This window comes from Aquila chrysaetos, chromosome 8, assembly GCF_900496995.4.
Source record: "Aquila chrysaetos chrysaetos chromosome 8, bAquChr1.4, whole genome shotgun sequence".
Taxonomy (NCBI): Eukaryota; Metazoa; Chordata; class Aves; order Accipitriformes; family Accipitridae; genus Aquila; species Aquila chrysaetos.
Genome location: NC_044011.1, coordinates 45,105,803 through 45,126,803, shown reverse-complemented (window position 1 = coordinate 45,126,803; position 21,001 = coordinate 45,105,803). Strand labels below are relative to the sequence as shown.

At 41.7% G+C, this 21,001-nt stretch overlaps 1 protein-coding gene across 5 annotated transcripts in view; it reads right to left on the bottom strand.

The window, feature by feature from the left end:
* Nucleotides 1-16,861, bottom strand: part of APLP2 (amyloid beta precursor like protein 2) — a 48,565-nt gene extending 31,704 nt beyond the window's left edge. For all 5 annotated transcript variants that reach the window (XM_030021891.1, XM_030021892.1, XM_030021893.1 and 2 more), the window contains exon 1: nucleotides 16,675-16,861. In XM_030021891.1, the coding sequence (XP_029877751.1) occupies nucleotides 16,675-16,761 (87 nt within the window). In that variant the 5' untranslated portion in view covers nucleotides 16,762-16,861. The remainder of the gene's footprint in view (nucleotides 1-16,674) is intronic.
* Nucleotides 16,862-21,001: the final 4,140 nt, after the last annotated feature.

The following is a 21,001-nucleotide window of genomic DNA, read 5'->3' as shown; positions in this document are numbered from 1 at the left end:
GATAGGGAAAGCAACACTGCAGGCAGTACTGGTACACAGCTAGTTTCAGGGAGCAGCGATCAAATTCAGTAAAGCCGCGATTCAGCATAGTCTTGGCTTCCTGAAGTTGTTTGTGTAACATGGTTGCCTTTGGCATCCTCTTTTCTAGCCCTGGAGAGACAAAGTTCAGAACAACTCAGTTGGAACGTTCCCTGAACAAATGTCACTGTACCCAGAACAGTGTCCTTTAAAAAGGATTAATTGATAGGCCTCAAGCTTTCAAAACTAAAGCTTGTGTGTAATGGCAGGGCCTGGAACAGTTTACCTCAAAAGCCACCCTAAAAATATAAGGGAGAGAGAACAGGTAGGCAGTACTACTATGCCATTAATAAGCCTTACAAGGTGCACAGGTAGGTCCAAACATGCTTAATCAGTCAGGCTGCCCTCCACTCCTCACAAGGACATCAGGAACAATTTTCATGCAAATTATCAGATGGCTGCACCTATGGCCGCTTCCTTCCCCTTTTCAGCAAAACACAGCAACGGGGCTATTTAAAGTACCTTTTTTTATGGAGCGATTCGAAGTCACATTACAGCACATGGAGGCTAGACCTATTTATTACTGGGCTAAACTAAGGCACAAAGTCAAGTGACTTGCCTAAGGTCACCCGCCAGTGGGCTCAGCCCGGTTTAATCCTCAACCCCTCATCGCTCCAATCTGTGTCACCATTCTGTCTTGCACAGCAAGACTAATTACTGCTTTCCCACATGAATTATTTGGGCATCTGAACCACAGAGACCCAAGATGTCTTGTTAGGTAGCCAGCAAGTGGAAACTTCAGTGCAAGTTAATGTTTTCATGTATGCTAAAAATCTACTGAAGAAAATGGCCATGGGGCAATTTTGCCTTCCTGGACAATTGGATGGGAGATCCAAAACACAACGTAGGAAAAGTGGCTATGATTTAATAGTGTGCCACTCCGCTTCGGAAAAACATTTGACTCTCCTTTCAGATCTAACTTTCATTACTGAGCTGACTGTTAATATGAACTATCCCTGTTCACAGCATAAAGGCCTCACTGACAGCAGCACACATATGGAGGAGTAGTGAGATATGCTATTTTGTAAGTAACTTCTCCACACAGTTCAGCAGCAAGTCCTTTCCATCTTAAGGCACTTTAGCTACATAAGAGTTAGTGAATATAATCACTGTGGTTACCAGGATACAGTGATTCCATAATACACAAGAAAGTACATTTACAAAATCTTTCATCACTTCCAAACAATTTGTTCGAATCAAAAATAACTTCTGGACTAAAACTCATCATATCTCACATGCACACACAACTTGTCCACTAACTTTCCTAGTGGACAAAACTGGCAGAAAGGTGACAGAGAGAATAATTTATTAATATCAGGTAGGCAAACCCCAAACCTTTACTATTAATTTAAAGTGATTTACGTGCCAGGGGGGAAAACAACAAAACCAAACCAAAAAGCCTCCCCCAAACACCATGAATATTTGTTTTAGAGATCTTGCAAAGCCCACTGGGAACTTCACAAAAAAGCCTGCAATGGAGAGTCCACTGTAGGAACCTGCGGTTACTCAGTCTAACCGTGCATCTAACCACTCGAATGACTTGAGATAAAAAGGCTGCACAGATTGTGGTTTTATCTAACACACAACTGTCCAAAGAGCAAGCAGGAAACTGAAGGGCGTATTTTAACAGAGCATCAAGAATATGAAGTGGTAACGAAAAATACCTCCCAAAAAAATGCAAGATAAAGGAAAGATAACAAGCAGGAACGCAGTTTGGTTTTGGTTTCAACCATTCATGAGCTCAAGTATCCCTCCCTTTATAGATGTTGTTCAGTATCACAGATTGGCTATTTATGTGCACAGACTGTAATTGTTTCGGAACACGACAAAACACTCATTTGGTACCTTAAAGTCCTGCAATTAGGCTACACACAGACTTCCCCATAGCACACAGGAATAATTCAACAGGCATTGCTCTAACCCCACTGAAGCTCTGCGGGTCATCCTGATGGCTTTCCACCCCTGAAATTCACAATATTCTGAAAAAAAACCACACCAAACCCCAAATTAATTGGTAATTCTGCGCTCCAAACAGTCCAGATGAAACTTCAAATCTGGAAGAGGAAGCCATGAGGTTTTTAAGTCTTGGTTTTCCAAACCATGCTAATGACCATCTTTTGAAAATAGGAAACACACAGCTAAAATACAGGGCTGCTTTCATCTTTGCTGCTGCTCCCAGAGCTTTGCCAAGTGTATGCTGAACCAGACCAAAATTAACATGTTACCAAAAAAATTATGGAACAGTCTTGCTCTTTTCAGTGTCCAAACTGAGGATATGTTTATACTTGAAACTTCTAAAGTTCTGTCAAAAGCACAGATTACTTCTATAAATTATGGGTCTATGAAAATAGTCAGCAGTTAGTAGGTATTACTGAGATCGGGTAACTTAACTTCAGCTCTTATTAAATATATTTAGGAAATAATGCAAATTGGGATTCTTAAACCAAAAACATCTCCCCACGCACCTTCCCACACACCTCCTCCTGTTATTTATTCTGAGAACTGCTCATGGCTTGTTATGATGCATCTTTCAGGCAGCACCTTACATCACTGCTCACATCCAAAACAAGATCTTTTAAGAACCTTTAATGTCTGGAGGTGCAGAAATCAGTGCTTTAAAAAAATTGTTGTATTTGCTGTTTAAAGATTCCCATACTGATATTCTAAGTTTATTCAGCTACAGTAAATGATATGTTTTTTTCTTAAATAGAAAACTTCAACATGAACATTGCCCCAAGAAAGTTTGGTTTTCAGTTAGCTGCTCATTAGGAAAAGTTCCTACCACTTATGGCTTAAAAAAAAATCAATGCAAGAGAATTAACTTTGCAAAACCATCTCAAATTCTCACCAAAAAAATAGTCTTTCATTTTCCTGACTGCAGCTATTTTTGATCCCAGTAAACAGCAATAAAACTGACGAAAAGCTGCCAGTTTCCTTCCACTAATGCTGGCAACCTGGAGGTGAGCGAACAAGCAAACAAGAGCAGGATAAACAATGACAAGCACTTCTTACTTAAGTAGCAGAGAGGCTGAAGTGCGGGAAGATGGCTCAAAGCAACACTTCTTACTTCCAAAAGTCAGATGGCGAAAGCTTTACTTGTTTATTTTAAGCTTGTCACCCAGCAGCCAAACATACTCTCAGAAGGATCCCAGTACTAATAGCAGAATTTAGGCTCAAATCTCACCATTTACTTCCTTCTTCCAAAGCAGAGAATAAAAGGTGGACTTCATCTATCCCCTAGAGCTCAAACACCTGGATTTAGCAATATGACACAAGACAGAGGTCAAATGACAAAATGCTTTCTGAAGCACCCCTAAAATTCTGTCAGCAGCAAGGTCATAGAAAGTGATGAAAGGACCTCAGTAATGGCTTAATGGATTTCAATTTTTTTACTCTTTAAGAGCAATCCTGACTAATTTAGTAGCATTTTATTTCTGAAGCATTAATTCATCAGCTGGGGTTTAATAGTCACAGCGTCATATCATAGCTAGGCTAGTGCACTGAAACTCTAATGGATGTATTAAACAGTTTCTTTAAGGGAAGCAACAGATCTCTACTTAGAATAACTGCTTAATGCTATTAGAAAATTAAGTGGTAATTTATAGCACAGACTAAAGCTGGCTAGGCTGAGAACCCCTTTACTGATTTTGCTGATCCTGAAAGTAAAACTAGTTCAACAGAAGCTAGCCTAGAACCTCAAATATTTCAGGGCTATCATTGTATAACATTTAACTGGCTTTGTATGTTGTACAAACACACCTGATTTTCATATGCTGAGTTTTATAGCTCTTCAGTCTACTGAGCTGTATCAGATTGAGTAGCACTGCACAGAAATAAAACAAAATGGGAGAACTGATTTTTAGCTGTGATAAAAATGAGATTTCAACTTGTTAGCAATTTCTTCTGGGTTTCAGTGGGAAGAATGAACTCTGTGTGCACTGATACCTATTCCCTTGAGATTTTCTTAAGCTTCTTCTGGAAGTTTTCAAGGTAGGGGATAGAAAGCAGCTCTTGCTTCTTTTCTGCCTACTTAGTTGAACTACAATTGAACATTAGATTGGTGGAAGAAGTTATATACTGCAGCTGCATACACCTGATGGTCAGTTCTTTGACAAGTTTTAAGAAACGTGGCACTTCAGTAAGGGCTTCGAAGCACAAAACCATCATGAGCTGAAAGCTTTATTACAAACGTGGAAGCAAAAAAATGCCTGTTCTGCAACAGTGAGGGAAATTGCTCTTTGAAAAAGAGCAGGCAGAAGAGTTTTAGACAATCTAGTTATACCTTAAAGAGGCAGTATACACCGAGAACTTCCACCACCTCAATAGAAATTCCTTTTCGAGGTCTCTGAAAGGTACTGCTTTTTTTTTTTTTTCCCCTAAACCCTTTGTCCAGGCTGTCCATCTTATCAGCAAAATAATTTTTTTTTTTTTTTTTTTTTGCCTAAAGACTTAGTATTCTCCAGCTGGAGGAACAGTAAAGAAAAATATCAAGATGTGTTACTTTGAACACAAGGATTCCAAACAATTATTTATTTTCCTATTTGGAAAAGGCTATCAGACAGGAGAAGAGAGGGACTATTTACTTCTCCTTGGAGAAGCTTTTTTGCCTGCTCAGATACTCTTGTCCAATGTGATACACACTTGAGTGAGAAAGAAAGAAATGGTCAGCCATCACAAACAAGTTTTACTTTCTCTGACTCTACAAGCAGATACAGACAGCAATGGAAATCCTTACTTAACATGTAAATCCCATCACTAGGACAGTGATTGGAGGGTGGATTGATTTGCGTATTGATGCAATAGGTCACCCATTTTCCTAGCCATAGGCTGAGTAGTTTCCATAGAGCTTTCTCAAAGTCAAAGGCTGAAAATGTTGCATGAAGTTTGAACCCCAGAGAACGGTGGCTTTGTTTTTCACTAGTTGACTTCACACATGGCCCACTAAGGCATTTTTTTATTTCAGAAACACAGCTATGTACACATCTCAGCTGCAAATACTAACCTTGCCAGAATCTGGCAACTCATATTGTGAATTAGCCCTATGGAATAGATACAGATGTCTTGCATTGTAACATATCAGCACCCAAGAAAGCCAGGCTGAAATTATAGCTTGATGATGCAATAGCAGGAGACAGCTAGAAACATCTCATTCTCACATCCTCACTTTGGACATCTTAAAAAATAAAAATAAAATAAAATCATTGAGAGCCCAAATGAGCTTCTTAACAGACTACGTCTTAATCATCTCTGAGGCTGCCTCTCCCTGCACAATCCCCAGCTAGCCCAGACAGCAGCGATACCAGTACTAGATGTATTTGTGTTATGAGGCTAAGAACATTTAGAAGACTCCAAGAATACTGCACTGAGAATTTTTGTATCCTATTGTAATACCAGTTTGAGAAGGAAAACAGGTTAGGTTACCGGCACAAAATGAATTCATGTGTGTCAAGGGTGTGTGGCAATTCTAAAGCCTGGACAGCAAAGACAAATGGACTAACTATCCAGTTGCACGATTCCATTAGAGGTTGTCTATATTTTCACAGTTATACCTATCAATAAAAGGGATGTGAATATTAGCCCAGAAAGGCAGGAATAATAAGAACAGTCCTCTGCTTTGGGGCCACTATTTGTTCCCAAAGTTAGTTCTCACCACTACAGGAAGTATCCTAACAAATACTGCTAAGCACTCGATTTTAAGTTTCACTCGGGAGCCAAGGTGCTGCAGAGGATACCAACTATCCATTCATAGACAGGTGAGAAAAGGAAAGCAAGAAAGCGTGTCCGCAGGCAACAATAGGCCAAGTGTTTCCATATGCAAACTTGGCCCCAGTTTCATCTTTCTGCTAGATATCTGAAGTTTGGCTCAAGTTAAAGATGTTCACATCCTGATGCATTCCAACAGATTGTACCACTCCAGCATGTTCAGTCTGTCTGTATCTTTATTTTGTACTTTACATGACATGTGGTGTATTTTGCAGCTTAATGACTATTTTAATCCTCTTCATCACCGAAGAACGTCATCCTAGATGTGATGTAGATAAATACTGATAGATGGATGCTGCTCAGAGATGTCTTTGAAGAGATATTCCAAAGCACAGAAGTCATCCCAAGGCAAATATTACAAAACAAAAATCTCTGCTTTACTTGATCTGGAGCATTTCAAGCTAGCTGCTATAACAGTAAAAATCTACCAGCCCCCTGTTACAACATGAGAAGCAGCTTACAGGCAAGTCAGTAAACTGACTTTTTTAAAAAAAAAAAAAAAAAAAAAAAAAAAAAAATGAATAACTATCTAAGTGGCAATGCATCTCAAAGGCAACACCAGGGGAATAGCTGCTGAAAGTTTAGCTACAAACAGCTGTGCACATTAAGCCCATCTTAGACAGTTAAGACATTGCTACCAGCTGCGGCTAAATGTTTGTTATGCCCTCAGTTATATGATCAAAATAAATCTAATAATCACAGACTATTAAGTAACAGAACAGTATGAGTAAAGCTATCAGCCACTTATACAATGGGGAATAACTATTTAGCTTTTTGCAAAAACCTTTAAAGATAGTGACAGAAAACACAAAAAGCCAAATTGAAACCAAGGACAGCAAGGCAAATGAAGTATAGTCATCTTTGCTTTTGCCTGAAGCAAGAGGCCATTTAGAGTCTTAGAAAGCAGTGGTCCTCACTTCTCTTCTACAGTATAGATGAAGCTTGCAGCCCAAAGTTTTGTGGGTATCTTCATAATATTCTTCTCCGGAGCAACCAGTTTAGCTGTTTGCATACAAGCAACTAAAAAGTATGACACTGGCCATTTCAGAACAGTAATGCTCTTGAAATACATCAGCCTCTATTACAAAAGGACTACAATGACGTATTCTAGTCAGTGCCCTCCAATGAAAAGGGGAATTAACATGCTATAGATGCCCTGTGGAAAACCTCCCATACAGTTATACTTTGAAAAGTATTCTTCTCATCACGCTAATTCCCATGTGAAGCAAGCTGCAAAAGCTTGCTCAATATAATTGAGTGCAACAAATCCATCCAACCCTAGGAATTTCAGCCTCAACTTCAAAATGCCTTTTGTCTGTACTGCACATTTTACGTTTAAGCAAATTTGAAAGATTTCCTGCCATCTTAACAGCCCTGCTACATTAGGAATCTGGCTCTTCTCATTAGTCTTTCCTTGGAGCCACACTGCTGAGCAAAGGACCTGCTGGACAGGGAGAGAAAGCAAAAGGACTTAAAGTTGATCAGCTGGTTGATGTTCCTTTCTTTGTCTCAACCTGAGAAACGAAGACATTCTGAAGCAAGATGTAAGCATTTATCTAAAACAGTAGGTATAAAATACACTACTATGGATTCAAATGTAGGTAATAGGTTTCAGCTCTTGTGATTAGTCTAAGTTCTTATTCACAAACTCAAGTTTATCTTGTACATGCATACAACGAAAAGACCAATAAAAACAAAAGCATAAGGACATAGCCAGAAGGTGAGGGACCTAAGCAAATCACAAGCTGCGATTCAGACCATAAAGCCAGCTGCGGACAACACAGGGATACAGCAGTGCAAAATATTACATTGCATCAAGCCTGCACTCTGGCAGGCCATTCATCTCCTGCCTTTGTTATTGGTAAATTGCTTCCGAGAAAGCGGCTGTTGCCCTAAACAGAATATCCACATACTGGCTAGCTTTGTTGCAGAGCAAGTATTGATGCAATTTGAACAACACAGCATTTATCAGGAGTGATGGGGGCAGGAACACTTTTTTTCCTGTTTTTACAGCCTGCAGTGAGTCTCTTCTGCTGTGACATGATGCTCTGTCCCAGGCCCAAGCTTCACACATCCACAGGAACAGCCTAACTTCATTCCGTGACCCCCGTCAAGAATTCACTCGGCCTGTTCTGGGGTCTGGCTCTTGCCCAGGTAAGCCTGCAGATCCACGTGTGTACATTCGCATCCGAAGGCTGAGCTCTAATGCACCAATATGTCGCAAACACAAAATTCCAACTTTTTTGGCTGGCTACCAGGAAAAAAAACCTTCTCCACTGCTTGACATTTCCAGTGCTGAGGCTACAAGGCTCTACTTAAAGACTTAGAAAATGAAGCAGTTATTTGAAACCCTGCAACTCAAACTACTTAGAAGCACTTAATCTTATTCCAACAGTCCAAATGGGAGCTGTGAGCATCCTGCTCCATTCAAGAGCAATAACTGGTTTCCACGATAACATACACCCTCAATTTCTCAGTTTCCCTTTTTCCTGACAGGCGGCAACATTTAAGTACATGCACAAGCACTGCCATACCCTACACTTGAGAATTAATCTTTGACCAAAACCGTTACACAGGCTAATGTGCTTAGCTTGGATCCTGACGCCATTTCATTCTTTAGGGTTTCTAAACCCATATGTGACCTTGCTGTGTAAAACGAAATAGACATCAAATTCAATTTCTTCAGCTAGAGCTTTGATAAATTATGCAGAGAAAGACTCATGTTCAAATGCCGATACACTCACTGGGAACTCAAACCACAGGTCTGAATCAACATTTTGCATTTAATCTTTTGAGAGGAATACTTAGCAGATTAAAGCAAATCTGCCCCTCTCTATTTCAGGCCACAGTTATTGTAAGACTACCAGCGTAAGAAGTCAACCAGCATTTGGTATTAGTGAATTATACTAATTCAAGCAGATTCCTCTAGGACCATTTTTGGCAAGTTACTAGTCCCAATATTAATAGGAAAAGATTAAACACCGATAAAAAACCCTACTACTTACCTTACACCTGGCAACATGTCGTGTCAAGTCCAAATTCTCATATAGAGAATTTGGTGATTAAAAGCTTTATGCTGGAGGTTACCGTACGTCTAAGCAGAGACCAGCTTCTGTTGTGAATATGCAATCCAAATCCGCTTGAAATCTAACATGAGTGCATAATGTTTATTGTAACAGATGGTATAGGCAAGATTTTTCTTTTTGTGGCTGTCACTTCACACTATGCAATGACATCATAACTAGTGGGATTCATCAAGCCAAAATCCAAAAGAAAAGGGACAAAGCTTTTGGCAGGAAGCTGGAGCTAAAAATAACATAAGAGCCTTTAAAGAAAAGCCCAAAGATTAAAAATGCAAATGTTTGGCTTTTGATTTAAGCATCTCAGCACTGAAGTTAGCATAGGGCAACTCCTGGAAAGTACCAAGTAGTTTACCAAACCGCTGTTTCATCTTTGCAGCAACACCATCAGAAGATGATTTTTGAGGTCTCCTCACTATTTAGTGCTTTGAGGTGGCAGATTAAAGAACCCAAGCACAGCACCTGCGTGAGAAAATGCAAGCCCCTGTTATAGTAGAGAGTTAACAGAATAATAAAACTCTCTCTACTGCAAGTATTAAAAAGCCCCAAACACTGACCAACACCTCAGAACGTATCAGACATTTGAAAACGTAACCTAAGCACAAGGTGTTTGTTGGAAGAAAAAAGACCTAAATGAGTAAGGGAACTTGCAACGTTAAACACTACTTTTATTTAAACATGAAGTCGTTGGTAAGAAGATAATTAGCTACTCTTAAATGGAAACTTCACTAAGTATCAACCTACTGTTACAGTAAGGAGGAACCACGGCCCCAGCCATCTCTGTGTGCTCGTGTCTGCCTGTCTGTCTCTGTCCTTGACCCGAATCAAAATACACTTCTGACTGTTGTAATTTTGTTATAGGGAGAAGCTTACTGTACAAAATTACTTAAATGCATCCCTGTCGCTGAGCCAAAACCTGGAATCCAAGTGCTGAAGCACAGTTATCATCCACGCTGCACCTCTGCATGATACCATGTATTAGTCACATTATCAATAGTCGAGGTGAACACTACTGATGACTCAGTGCCTTACCCCGGAGCTAAGACACACAAAGCTTTACTGAGACAACTGGGAAAGAAAAGTCAGCTCCCACCCTCTGTGTTTTTGGGGGCTTTTTTGGGGTGGTTTTGTTTGTTTGTTTGTTTTTCCAGGCTGCATCTAAGTTTTGCTGGCAATTTTTAAGCCTTTATATTTGGCGACTTGAAAAACTTGAACTCAAAGTCATCATTTCATAATGATTTTCAGTTAGTCTCTAAACACAGAAAAGCCATCTGAGCCAAACAAATTATTGATTCTGTCTCCTCTGTAAACTTCTCTGAAGCTCACACTCTGCACAGAATACCAACTTCAGAGCCCACTTTATCAACTGAAGGGCTTGTCCAGCCACAGCAACCTGCTGTACTGCTCACCTGTGCAGGAAATCATAGTAGTTGAAATAACTCACGAAACTTTCAAAGGTTCAGGAGAGAAATCCCGCAGAAAGGTACCGCAAAGAAGATTAAACTAAACTCTGTAGCCAGACACTGTTCAGCAGGCTTGAGAGCCAAGACTTCCCCCAAACCATTGCTAAAAGATGTTACTGCATGGCATAACATAATCATCTTCAGAAAAAAAATCTGCAGAGAACACCACCTCGAGTGAAGCCATCATCCTTGCAGTCAGCACACAAGCACTGTGGTGGCCCAACAATAACAGCACCAACAGTCCTCACAGACTATTGTGCCAGTTTGGCCAGGAGAAATCAAGTCTTGTTCTCTAAACTAGATGAAGAAATACATACGTACACGTTCAGGAACCAAGTCTGCCTGTAGCAGAAAACAAAAGACTTTCCGGACCATGCCTCATCCATCAGTTCTCTCCATTACGAAACACAGAGAACCAACACGTGATTTGACTTTCCGTTGTCGCCAATGAAAATGGAAAGGGAAATAAAACATCAAACGCCATGGAGAGCGGTAACATTTAACTCTGCACACTGCTTAAGAGTGACTAGCACACTGCTGAAGATATAAACCAAAATGAAGGTCTGCAATGTACAAATTTGTACAAGAACATGATCATGGCTGACAGCACGAAATCTGACAACAAAACATTATAACTAAATTTAATACATATATGGGGCAATCTCTCAAAAATAATGAACGCATTCTTTTCCCCACTGGCTATATACAACACATCCACTGTAATACTTCAAAATGAAGTGCTGGTAAGCAGCTTAGCCGCATGCGTTTCTGATCAGGTGGACACCTGATTACATAAAGTCAAGCAGGCCATGTTTTGCTGCTAGAAAGATTAGTTTAACACCATTTGCAGAACATCAGCATTTTGATCATCCATCTCAAGTGGGAACTTAAACTTTTACAAATGCACATAAAGCCAAAAATTTCGCATTTTCAACATCAACCCAGCCAGACTGTGGAGCAAGCACTGGAACTTATGGACCATTTAAAAGCCATGCTACAAGGTGAATTTGACTTCTCTCTTCTTTTGTATGCGGACTTCCCATGTTCTTGCATGAGGGAGTAGAGCTTAGAGAAAGCACAGTCAGAAATAGATATTTAACTCCAACTGAGAAGGTAGGTGGGGGTGCAGGTAGTAAATCTAGCGCTGAACAAGTTAAAAAAAAGCGTCATCCACATGCAAGATGCGCACGTGGAGTACATCCCCGCTTACAGTTGCAGGGATTCATAAATTAAAGGAAGTGCAAATCTGACTTTAAGAAGTTACTCTAAAAAAACCCAGACAAACTGTTTCTTGTGAAACGCACATTTCCTTGTACGCTGCCCCTCAGGAGTGAAGGTTCATTTGTATAGCACCCAACCTGAAGTACAACCTGCCCTATTTACATAACAGTAGTAACATGCTAAAGTTACCTTTTAGCCTACTGTATCCAATGAGGAGCCATCAGCTCTCCTGAACCAGAGGAAAGAAAGAAGTAAGCTAGTTTGGTCAATCCACAATAAAGAGAAAACTGACAATTTTATATATGAGTTACACTGAGACTTTGCACAACACTGTCAATCCATTTCCTCTCCCTACTCCCACAAATCTGAGACTTATTGGAACCTACAGCAAAAAGCTGAAAAAATGAAAATATTGGAATGGAAATTACAAAATTAATATAGTCAAAGTGCCCTAAGGACTCCATTTAAGGTAAACAGTAAGGTAAAACCTGTGATAGGATATGCCATTTGCCTGTGACAAACTCGCTGCTAGTAGAGAAAGCAGAGCATGCCCATTATGGGTGTAGATGACACTTTGGGAGAAAAAAAGGGGCAATCTTGAAAGTTCAAATACAGTTCTGAATTGGAAGCCTTACCAGAGTGGTTTCTAGGCCACTGCAAGTATTTGAAGCATTCCAATTAAGAGCAAGCATCATCTTAAATTAACAAGATGTTTCAGAGGTGCTGACTGCATGAACTAAAAATCAATGACACTAAGTTTTACTGCATGTAAGTAGCATGAGAGCAAGCATCTGAAGGATTACGTCAATTTAGAAAACCTAAGTAGTTAATGAGAAGAGTCTGAAATGCCAAAGTGTAGATAACAAGAAAGATCTAGTTGGGGACAGTGTATTTCTCTTCTATTTTCAACTGAAGAACAAGGTTATGGTTTAAGTACATTTGTAGAAGTAGATGCTACAGTCAAAATAACTTATGTTTACAAGACTGAGTCCATACGCCTCCAAAAGACACATACATAGGAAAAAAGGCAGAATTTTTATAAGCAACATCTAGAGAGAAGCCCAACTGGTATAGAGAACACAGACGCTGCATTAATCCCTCCTTGCACTATGAAGTGCTGAAGGAGGGGCAGTATGTAATTATAATAAAGCTCACATCCAGCTAAAGCCACCTACAGAATAGGTTTTGAGTAACTCTCAGGCAATGCAATGAACATATTAACAAAAAATTCATTTAATCCCTGGTAGAGATATTAATGACTAAATAACGTTTAAGAGAGGTCATAAATATTTCACATGTGAAACAAGGAGAGCTGAAGGCCTTCTCCAAAGAGCAGAGCTTACCTTCAGGTGGCATTCTACAATGCAGCAGAAATTCCAGAGCCTCTCTGCAGTATCAGACATCCATCTGATTTGCTTTATTTCCTTATACGTATCTCTGCTTCAGAGAAGCTTTTGTTGAGGCTTAGAAGAGGCACTACATATTATCACTTTCATATGAAAGTATATTTCCTAACACTTACTGGCAAGCGAAGTTTTAGGATCTGAAAGCAAACTAAAGGCCACACGCTCAAGGCTGGAATTTTACTGAGCTGTTTCTACTCAGGACTTCAACACAGAAGTGGAAATTTCCCCTAGGTGGAGTTCTTTGTTCAATGCAGCAGGCAATTAGAAGTCCCTAAGGTCTGCAGAAAAGGCACAAGACTGATATTTTTGTCGGTGAGAATTTAAGAATAAAAAAAAAAAAAAAACAACAACCAAAACACCCATGAAACCCACAACTCTGCTGTAAAACACACTTGTGTTTTTTCTCACCCCAGATCCTGGTAATTTGGAACAGGCAGGTAACAGACCTAAGCATTCAAGATAGCTTTGGAAAAAGACCACTAAAACCAAACGTGATTAAAAAAAGCAGTATCGAGTCTGCATCGCCTCAGATTTGATTATACAAAAAGGTCAAGTGATAAAAAGAAACTTTGCACCTTTAAAGGCCTTGAGGGCACAGCAGAAGTAGTCTATCATTGGAATACAGATCAAGTTAGAACAGATTTATTTTCTTTTTCCAGTTGGCATCAGTGTCCTATTTGAAGTTCTCAGGGACTTCACAAGCAAAACACAGCAGTCACTGAATTCAGACATAACCCTAGGACACATACTATGATGGAAAGAAAAACATCAATATCTGGGTATCAATGGTTTCTCTAAGCTCTTCTATTCGAATTCATTTGGAAGAGAGATTGTCAAAGGTTATCTGCCATCAACTCACGACAATCTGAAAGGGAGACTGACTGTCACCGACAACAAGCCCTCATGAATGCTGTATTCAAAGGTTCACATACCAATAATTTAAAAAAGAAAAATCTGCCACTCCCCTTCCTCTGTGCAGGAAAGAAAGAAAAACAAATTGTAGTCGCTAAGAAGATTACCCGGTGTTCTAGGGACAGGGACTGGTAGCTACGATAATCAAGTGAAGGAAAATCCACCTAATGGGACGTGCCAATCCAACTAAACTAGTAATTGAAGACATTGCTACGCATTTTCCTTAACTCCAGTACACTTTCAAACATCATCTTTTATTACTGGGGAGAAAAAAAAAAAAAAATATCAATCTCTTGCACATTTTTCATCACATTACTGGATAGCATCCAGTAACAATCGCAGTATAAAAACCAAGAACGGTAACCATTTCACTTCCTAAGCTCTGCATCGAGATACTATTCTTGCGAAAATCTGGCAGCAATAAAGACTCGAGAGCTGCAGTCCCCCCCAGACAAGACAATGGGAGAGGATGCAGCAAAAACAAGAATTAAAATGTCACAGTTGACATTTTCTGTCAGCAGATTAAGGTAGCTGTTGTGCCTTCAGAGGATGCAAATTCTGCTGCAGGAATGGCTGAACAGATTGAAGAGGCACCGAGGACAGCCTGGTGCACTAACATAACCCCACACTAGTACCGATGCGTGTCAGTGAAGACTAGACCGCTGCAGGTTGGGAGCAAACCCACAGCCTGTAAAACCAACCCTATTACAGGCATTGCAATCCTCCAAAAAAGAATGAGGCAGGAACAGTTTCACTTTAATCCTTTTCAAAGGGGTCAACACCCCCATTCTCTGGGGCTGCCAGCTCCTCCTGGGGTGCTAAGGTGCGACACTGCCGCTCTCCCCTCTGTGCCAAACCCTTCGCCAATCCTGTGACTGGCGAATCCTGGGATCTGCTTCATCAGACAGACACAAGGCTTCAGAATAAAATTACAGCTAGATTTGTTTTCCGACTTGGCATTTTGTAGCACACGTCCATAAGCAGCAGCAGCCTCCAGAAGGGATGTGCATAGCAGCCGAATTTGTCTCGGATATGACAGAGGAAGTGACCTACAGCTGGAGGAGTTTCCAAACAGGTGCAAGAGATTAGATTTAACACGGCCACCTCCAAGCAGCCAGGATAGTCCCCTACCACCAAGGCAATGCCAAGTAACCTGATCTTGGCATTAACTAGACGCCCTCAGAGCAGCCCTACCAAGTCTTAAGTTATCTTTCCTGAAAGATAACCTCCACACAAGTTTTTCCAAAGACAATTATCACCACATTCCATTGAGTTATAGAAATTTAACAGAAGGATTGGTACAAAGTAGGTGCAATACCATTCCTCAATAGCAGCTGAATACGCAAAAGTCATTGACTACACTAATTTCACACAACACATTAAAAATATTAAAGAACCACGCTTATTGCCAGTTAGTAATTACCACCAGCTTAGGGCTTCAGATTTTTGCATTGCACTGAGGTAGAGGTTCTGCTTAACCAAGCTTGTTAAATTTTACTCTAAACTGTCAAATCAAGCCATTCACAAGTAGCCACAAGCCTGTTCTTTATCCACCCCTAAATAACCCAGAACCTATACAAAACAGATGTAGCTGTTTTGCATTTCCAAACACCACTCAGGTGCAGATTATTAAACTCTATTTAAGTGCCATGTTTGAAGCTCAGCATGTACTTTGCTCTTTGTTTCGCTCTAATAGATAGGTTATAGTGTGAAGTTTTTAAATCTACATGATTTTTTCCTTATCTGTCTTGTTGTTTAGATAGCTAGATTACACAAAGTTTTTGGGTTTAGAGATAAAGTTAGAATCTTCCCCCTTCCAATTACCTTCATATATAGATACAAATGTTATATATATATGTGTGTGTATGTACATATATATATATGAATTGCAGCATCTAAGCCACTTCTGTATTAAGCGCACACCCTTTACACTTGGCTGAAGCATCCCCTCCGAAAGATAAGAAAACAGTTCAAACCCGGAGACTTATTCGGGATCTATCAAGCAGACAGCAGCCAAATGGATTGGTTTAACAGAGGTTTTTCTCTATGAAATTGCCCTCTAATACTCTTTTAAGCTTCTAGACCAATCTGAAGCTCACAGCTCTTGCCACCGTGCCAAGAATGCAGAGGTCACTTCTCAAAAAAAAAAAAAAGAAAACCAAAACCCAACAAAAAAAACCCCAAACCAACCCATGCTTACAGTGAAATGAAGCTGCTAAACCATGCGATCTTTGGCCAGATAAGAGGCCTGCGGTATTTGGTTGGAGTGCTTTCCTGAAAACAAGGGAAAAACGCGAACCCATCACCGCCTACCCCGAGAAAATCTTACAGAAGCTGGTCAACCTCCAGGTCCTTCCATGCAAGCAGAGACACCTTGAACGCCCCACTTATCTTCCGCCTTCACAACCGCAGCCCAGCTGCAGGGTGACCCCAGGCGATAACGCACCCCACCACCCCGCCCCCCCCAAAAATTCGCCGCCCTGGGGGTGTGTGTGTGGAGAAAGTCCCACCTGGGGCTGCGCCGGAGCCCGGTTTCCCCACGGCCTCTCTTCCACCTTCACCCACCAGCCAGACAATGCCCGGCACCGGGTACCCTTCCCCGGGGGAAGCCCGCTCGGAGCGGGAGCCGCACCCGCTGCCTCAGCCGCCTGAGGTGAAGAGTCAGCGGCGCGAAGCCCCCCCACCTCCCACAACGGCCGCCCGCGCGCCCCTAACGGCCGAAACCCGGCCGCCCACCGGCCCTCAACCCACCTCGATGTAACCGGCGAGCGTGGCCGCGGGACCGGCGAGCCCCAGGAGGAGCAGGAGGGGAAAGCGCAGCGCGGAGCCCATCATCATCGCCGCCGTCTTCCTCCTCCTCCGCCGCCGCCGCCGCCCAAGCGCTACTGCGGCCTCAGCGCCCCCCTCGGCGGCGCGTCGGGAGCCGCCTGGCGAAGCCCCGCCCCTGCCCGCCCGCCCTACCCTATCGCGTAGACGCGGAGGAGTGACGTGCCGGCAGCCCCCGGCTAGCGGCCAATCGCCGCGCCGCCGAGGAAAGCCGCCCCTGCCCCAGGGTGAGTAAGGACGTCTGGGCGAGGGAGCCGCCCCGCCCTCCCCCGCTATCAGCCAATAGGAGGAGGCGCGGGGCAAGCTGCCCCGCCCAGGGGGGTAGCGAGGTCCCGCCCCGCCGGGAAATGGCGGCCGAATCCGAGGGCTGAGGCCGCGGGGAGGCCCTGAGGGGAAACGCGGGGCGGGGAAACACCCCAGCGGGATTTTTCCTCACCCCTCTTTTATTTTCAGGCTGCTGTAGAAATTAACCGCCCACGTGAAATGCCTTACCTCGAGGAGCCTAAAAAGCCGTGGGCTCTATGGGGGTCTGTGGACTAAAAGCCCTCCGGCCTCGTTGCTTCTCCCCGCCACAGCGACGAGGAGAGGGTTTGCTGGGCGGTTTCCTCATCTAAAAAGAAAACTCTCTGCACAGCTATCCCCTATTTCTTGATCCGTGATGCTACCAGCAAGCTCCGAGCTCTGCTCGTTTTGGAATAAAAACCAACGCAGTTGTGCTTTTTCTTTTTTTTTTTTTTTTTTTTTTCCTTAAAATACAGCTATTGAATGACAGTCATAGGTTGTTTCATCCCACCATCAACACCGAGGGCGGGTGCTCACCGGGCACTACCTGGAAGAGAAGATGGCACGCGTGCTGCCAACCTCTGTAAAAGCAGCAAAGCTCTCCGTACGCTTTAATTAAAACAACTGGCACATATCCCTGACAACACATCATCATCATCTTCATCACCTTCACCAGTCTGCACGCCGGTCAGCGTGAAACAGCCGTGCCTGCGGTTTCTTTTGAACAACTGGAGCATGGCACCGGTTTCTTTCAGTGCAGATGTCGTGCCACAGCTGGGGCTGCTATTTAAGGGCACGTTTCTGGCTTTAAAACCAACTGTGCCAAATTTGCATTGACTCTGGTTTTATTTCACCTTATTATAAATAATAAAAAGAAATTTTAAAAAACCAAACGTCTTTGTACAAAATGTCGCATAGTTATAAAACTTTCCCATTCTCAACTTCTATATTCTTTAGCATCTCTTACGAGCGCTATTTTCTGAAATGGTTGAAGGGAATATTGCTGAAATGTTGCAGATGGGGGTAAATCTGTATGAGAGATCAATAAGCAGCCCAGTTTTAATTAAAACAGCTGACTGGTCCACTAGTCACTTATTACAGTCTCTTTTTTATAGTATTTGAAAAGCCTTAAATCTCTTTTACTGCACTCCTCTGGCATATATAATTTTCTTTTCAACTTGGCCAAATTTAGTTGGAAAATGGAGTGAAAAACTTCTTTTTGAAAACTGATACATTTTCATGTACATATTTTACTGTGCAATATGAATACATGAGTAAATAACAGGAGATTCTGAGCTAAGCTTTTCCCTTTTCTTAAAAAAAGAGGTATTCTTCTTTCTCCCCAGGCCAAAATGTACAAGCTCTTTATAAATCTTTGGATAGGGGCTTTCATTTGAGGTTGAATTTATATAGCATTTAAAGTGCTATATAAATTCATATACTTTTAATACTTAATATTTACATAGTGCTTGGTGAGTATTAATTAATGTTCACAACCCCTCTGAGAGCTAACATGGCAAAACAGCTGCCAAAAAAAAAGAAAAAGGGCCTGTTAATTTGGGGTGTGTGAAGACTTGATTTTTGGGGCACAGCAGAAACTGAAGTAATTGGCTGCAGGTTACCGAGCAGCTCTTGCAATCGAGTCACAAATGTCTTAAGTACAGAGACATGCAAAGTATGACGGCCCTAATGAGAGTGAATTTCCACAGCCACATGGTGCCCGTGTCAGAAGTCAGAGCAACAGTACAACCAGAATACACCTAGTCCTCCACCTCAACCTATTTGGATATAATACTTTATGGTGGGGCATTGGCTGTTAACACAAAAGAAAGCAGCATCCCCGCAGGCAGGCATGACTTAACCAAACAGATACTTGATTCACTTTGGAGTATTTTTACTGACACAGCCCCGATTACAACAGTGTTACCCTCCATTTTTCCAAAAAGCAATTTCAGTCTGATAACTTTTGGAGAAGTCTCACAGAAAAGCATGAGGTATGACCTCAGCTGCATTCTCACCCCCTGTAACATAGCCTGCTCCTAGTACCATGCTGCAGACACGCCAGCACGTAAGAGCTGAAGTCCTGCCGCGAGGCTGCAACACAGCATATTCCGCTCCAAAAGCGAGACCATCAGTGCTCGGTTCACTACCTAAAAAACAAGCAACAAATCAAAATTTGAAGAATAACAGATTCCCCTTCATAGAGAGATCAGTTCTCCCCAGGAAAAAAGCCCCAGAAAAAAAAAGTTCTAATCCACCAGATCTTGTTCTTTCCTTGGTGGTCATCAAAAGCTCTGAATGCAACTGAATTCATGTGGCTGCTAGGTGGCAGGGAGGAAGGAAGATTGAGGCAGAGTCTCCAGCACAATGCAAATGTGATTCCAGCAGTTGGAAAAACCCAAACACTTTCAGCAGGAAAAGGCTTTGGAGGTGGCTGCTTTCAGATGAGTACTAGTCAACATAGGAGGGGCAGGTTATGCGACTGCAGGTATGCTGACACTTGCGGTGGTGATGGTTAATTTACCATGGAGATACATTCCAGATGAGAACTGGTAGTTATCTGTCGCCTGTGACAACAGTGCCACTTTGAATGAATGCTGTAAGGCTGTGGCATTCCCTAGAACACCTTTCCCGTTGTTACCCCTGTTAGGCAGGTGGCAGATTTCATTTCCTTCCAAGAATCCCATTTTATATGCTTGGTTCCAGGGCTTTTAGTGCCCTTTTCCCAGTACATCTGTGCTAACGAAGCACTGAGAATCTCATCCTCACCTTTGGCTGCTACTACTTATTCTGTAAGAAACATTTCAAAGTTAACATCTCTGCCCATTATCACTTGCAAGACCACAACTGTGTGAACAGAAAGAACCTATTTATGATTGCAAAAACATGCCCTGAAAGGGCAATGTTAAGCTCTTGATAAAAAGGGCAAACAGAAGTCGGTGAGGAATGTGTCTGGTACCATTAAAGTCACTGGGAACAGCAACTTTAACAAAATGATGTGCTGAAATCCTGCCAGTACCTGGAGAATGAGTTCACAGAAGTGAGAAAGTCTTTGAATATCCTCACCATTCTCTTACACTCCACAAATTAAAGCATAAAATTGATCTAACCTGTGAATGGTAATGTTTTGCAGCTCTTTTAATTAAAAAACTTGATTAAAGATTTAAATGGCAGATCATATCATTCATACTAGCTCGATGTGACAGATACATGCAAGTTAGAGGTTGCAGAGGTAGAGCCGAGTCAGCCTTGGTTTTAGGAGATAGAATGCAAACTGACTTTAGAAAATTACTACAGCACGTGGCGGGCTTGAGTAAAGAGAACTCTCTATTCTGGCACAATTCAGCAATATAAGAAAAACTAAACAGGGCTTCTAGAAAAAATATACCGCCCAACTTGCATGAATGATATACAGTTGACTGCCACAACGCATCACGAGCCATACTGCACTTAGGACAGGACCTCTATCTGTTAACGAGGCTGTATGAGGGGCACAAAGCAATGCAAAACTTATTACTCAACTAAAGCTTGATGCAACATCCAGCTATATAAGTGCTGGATATTTGGGAAGTATATTTGGGAAATAATACTTCTCCAAAACCCATAAATAACATGGGAAATTTGCCATCCTGCTCTGGAATTGGACATCTATATTTGGCTGCAAAATCTCTTTGTGGAAGTCTAGGGTTCCTGCAGTTTTGCAACTCAGTCTTCCATCTGTAATTCAAAAGGACAACACGTTGCAGACAAGGCGTACAAAGTCCAGCAGCAATGAGATGAAGGAAACTGCTGAAGAAACTGGGCTTAAGATATAAGGTATACACAGAGGATGAAGATGTTCCATAGAAAGAGAATAATTGAAAAGATGCAGAGACCTTCTTGGCCTTGAAAGATAATGCAAGGCAGACAGGAGTTTAAAAAAAAAAAAAAAAAGAGAAAGGCGATTCCTATGGGAATACAATGAAGTTTA